The 3,541-nt window shown below is 43.9% G+C and overlaps 1 protein-coding gene across 1 annotated transcript in view; it reads left to right on the top strand.

Moving 5' to 3' along the window:
* The window catches only part of IQCH (IQ motif containing H), a 62,480-nt gene that overhangs the window by 44,644 nt on the left and 14,295 nt on the right, over positions 1-3,541 (top strand). Inside the window, 1 exon segment of the mRNA XM_009995317.1 lies at positions 1,415-1,701. Within this exon segment, the coding sequence (XP_009993619.1) occupies positions 1,415-1,701 (287 nt within the window).

The raw sequence follows: 3,541 nt of genomic DNA, 5'->3' as shown, positions 1-3,541 counted from the left end.
AGGTGAGTTTGCCTGTAGGGAAATGTCAGAATATTTCATCTTTGGGAGGTGTTGGTTAGCAAACACCTGAGAGACTTACCTTCCCCTCTCATGGGACAGTGAAGGGAGCTGTAGGTAACCTCTGGATGCTCCAAACATTGCATAAAGTGAAATGTGCTTTAGCTGCCTTGGAGAAGAGCTGAGCTTTTTCCCCAGTTTTTGCCTTCCAGGTCATGTCACCACAGAGGATCAGTGACTGTCCCTCACAGTGCCTTGGCACAGACTCCTTGTTAGACCATTGCTGGGCTATTTCTTGCACTCCAACCAAAGGAAGATGAGCACATTCCAAACCAGTAGCTGGATAGTTTTGTTTGTGCAGTTCTGAGTCCTCAGCAGGGCTTCCTGCATTAAACCTTCTCCTGGCACCTTTGGATCCAAGCTGGCCAGTACCCCCCTGGCCAAGAGCTCAGGAGTGAGCCCATGTTTGTCCATAAGAGGCTGTGCAGCTCAAACCCTTGTCTGATCACTGCAGATCAGTGCATCTGGGAGGGGGCTTTGCTCAGCCAGGGTGACATCCTGTATTTGTGGGTTACATTTCGGGTGAAAAAGATGCAGTGTTTGTGGTTGGGTAGTAAATTTCTGTGGTGAGCCTGCCCTGCTATCATTCTGTATTGTGTAGAATGGATATATATGTTTCATACATTTCTTTATCTGTGGAAGAGACCAGGATGAGTCAAAGCTTTGAAAGTATTTTTTCTGAAAAATAATGCCAGTTAATATATATAAAGCCAATTTTTATGGCACATTAGTTTATTCTGTCTAAATAAGCTATGGCATTACATGCAGTAGAGAGGCATTTCCAGAATGCCAAGCAGTTTTCTTTGTGATTTTCCTATGGAAAACCATGCTAGAAATTGTCATCTACAAGCCTTCCCACCTACACACCAAGTTCCTCATGTGGATGAGCATCAAAAGGCAGACTCAGACCACTGTATGGATAGGAATCACCAAGGTAAGTTCACAGCAGGAGATACCACTTCCCTCAGGTCCCAACATTGCATTTCACTGCTCTTCTGGGCCTGGCATGTAGCTGGGCTGTAGGACAGCTCAGGATTTGTTCGCACTACCCAAGAACATATTTTTCCTGTCAAGTATGTGATATATCCAGTTTGGAACTGCTCATAAGAGTGTTTGCAGCTCAAAAAGCCTCTGGTGGACGTGTATGGTACTGTAGTAGGTGAGAGATCTTTCTCTCCTAAGAGATTGTTGGGTTCTAGCTGTGCTGCTCACATGATATTTATTTACTTGCTGTATCTCCCACCCTCCCTGCAACACCTGAGCACAGCAGGGGCTGGAGGGGTTCATCCTGTGCGCTCTGAAGATCTCCACATGGGAATTTTACCACTAGCCTAACAGCTAATTAATTTCTGACTAGGTGGTGTGATAGAAGCCTTCCCTCTCTCAGAAGATGTCACCAACCTGACAGTGGACATGCTGATCGAGCCAACAGGCAGGATAGAAGTAGTGTCCTCTGGAACCCAGCTCCACGCGGACGGGGCCTTGCGCGCCTCCGGCACTGCCATCCCACAGGGCTCTGTGGAGCCAGCAGCTCTCAACTCCCTCTGCTTAAAAATTGGAGAAGCCTGTAAATCTAGAGGAGTGCTTGGTTACTTCTCAATTGATTTTGTGACTTTCACCCATCCCCAGACAATGGAGCGGCAGGTGAGTGGGGCAGGAATGTTCCTTCACTCTGTCCCCGTGAGAATGATCTGCTTTCCTACTTGATTCCAGCAGACAGCAGGAGAACTTTGCCCTTTTGAGGAGACTTTTATTTCTAAGCCAGGAGGTGTTTGGAGGAAGGTAAAGCCCATGGTAATTCTAGCAACAGCATAAAATTTAGATCTGGTCTGCCAGGTGGACCTGAGGAACCTTTTTCATCAGCCTGCAGAGCTACTTACAAAACTGAGGGGTAAGAAAATAATCTTTTAATTCCTTCTAATGACTATTTCCCCCCCTAAAATAAGTGCATTTTACATTAATCTGGTAATTGCAGACAATGGTCTTATGGTATGATTATGAGATAATTTTAGTTTCAAAATGTTCTCATATTATACTCTGTAAAAATAACTACAGGGATTATTGCACTCTTTTGAGCAAACCAGTGCCTGTAAGAATGCAGAGGGGAGACAGGAGGATGAAGCCGAGAAAAAGGGGGTATTGACAATTTCCTACAGCAAATAGGATGAATGGTAAACAATTTGGTTTACCAAGTAAATGTTGTGCCTGAGAACAGAGCAGTGCCAGGCCCCATCCCAGCTCCCCTCCTGCAGCTTTCTGCTGCAGTGCAGTGTGTGCACAGTTAGCAGCTTGTTTGCTTTAGAGTACTTAAAAAATATTTTAATAGCAGATCCAGGTACTGTGTGACATATGATAAGAGTCAGTTTCATGGTGGTGTCTGGCAGTGCCACACCTCTTCCAGCCCTGAAAACATCCTGCTGCGGGCACATCAGCTGCAGGCATGAGTTGGGCTAAGGTGGGAAGAGACAGGTGGCCTTTTGGGGAGTCTAGAATGAAGAATGCAGCATTTAAAAAATGATACTTAAATGATAGTAACACCTTGAATTAACTAAAGAGGAAAATGCTGCTGGGCAGCCAGTGCAGCTGTGGAGTGCTGGATCAGTTGGTGTTTCTTATGGCTTCTTGTTAGTCCTGATTTTTCTGTCTTGGTTTTCTTCCCTTGTTTCCAGTTGATTCTACTGTAATATTTCCTATGTTTTTCATCATGTACCACATGTTCAACATTATTTAAGTACAGGTTTTAAAATTTAACTAGATGTAGAGGCAATTAATGACGCCATCTGTCTTGTAAGAGAGAGATTACACAAAAGATGGTGCTCCTGAAAGCCCTATTTTTTTGGCAATCAAGAAATCCTCTTGGAACGTTTGCGGACTAATTTCAGAATTGCCCACTTTAATGCAGTAGGTGAAAGGCTCAGGTGCATTTCCTGGAAGTGCAGTACACTGAGGCATTCTTTCCAAGTTCTGTTTTACAGAAAGTATCAGCCAATACATGATATTTTCAGTGCAACGAAAAATTAAATATATCATTGAACATCTGTTACCATTACAGTCTGAGCATTTAAATACTTGAAAATCCCTGAAACCTTCATAAAGTTCCATGCCACATAAATACAACTTGTTAGGAAATGTGAAGGGGCAGATAAGTGAGAACATGTTTCTGCCTTTGCAGACCGAGCAGCTGTGGGCTGCAGTCATATCTTCACAGGTACTCTTGTCTTCACATCACTTGTGCCAAGGGGGCTTTGGAGCAGAAAAAAGCAATGTGTGTACTTGGACTTTCAGACTATTCATCTGAAAGCCTTTAAAAACCTATATGTCATAAGCATAATACTAATTTTGATAGGAGCAGCAGGGTATTGCTTATATTTTTAAAGATTGCTACCTTTAGGGAGTGTCCCATTGTTGTGTTCCTTTGGAGCACCAGTGGCAAAGAGACTCTAGGTGGTGGAGAAGGACCAAATCTGTCAGACCATTCAGCAGG

Source organism: Chaetura pelagica, unplaced genomic scaffold (assembly GCF_000747805.2).
Source record: "Chaetura pelagica isolate M959 unplaced genomic scaffold, ChaPel_1.0 scaffold453, whole genome shotgun sequence".
NCBI lineage: Eukaryota > Metazoa > Chordata > Aves > Apodiformes > Apodidae > Chaetura > Chaetura pelagica.
The sequence above is the reverse complement of the archived record's forward strand: the minus strand, read 5'-3'. Positions and strand labels throughout refer to the sequence as shown.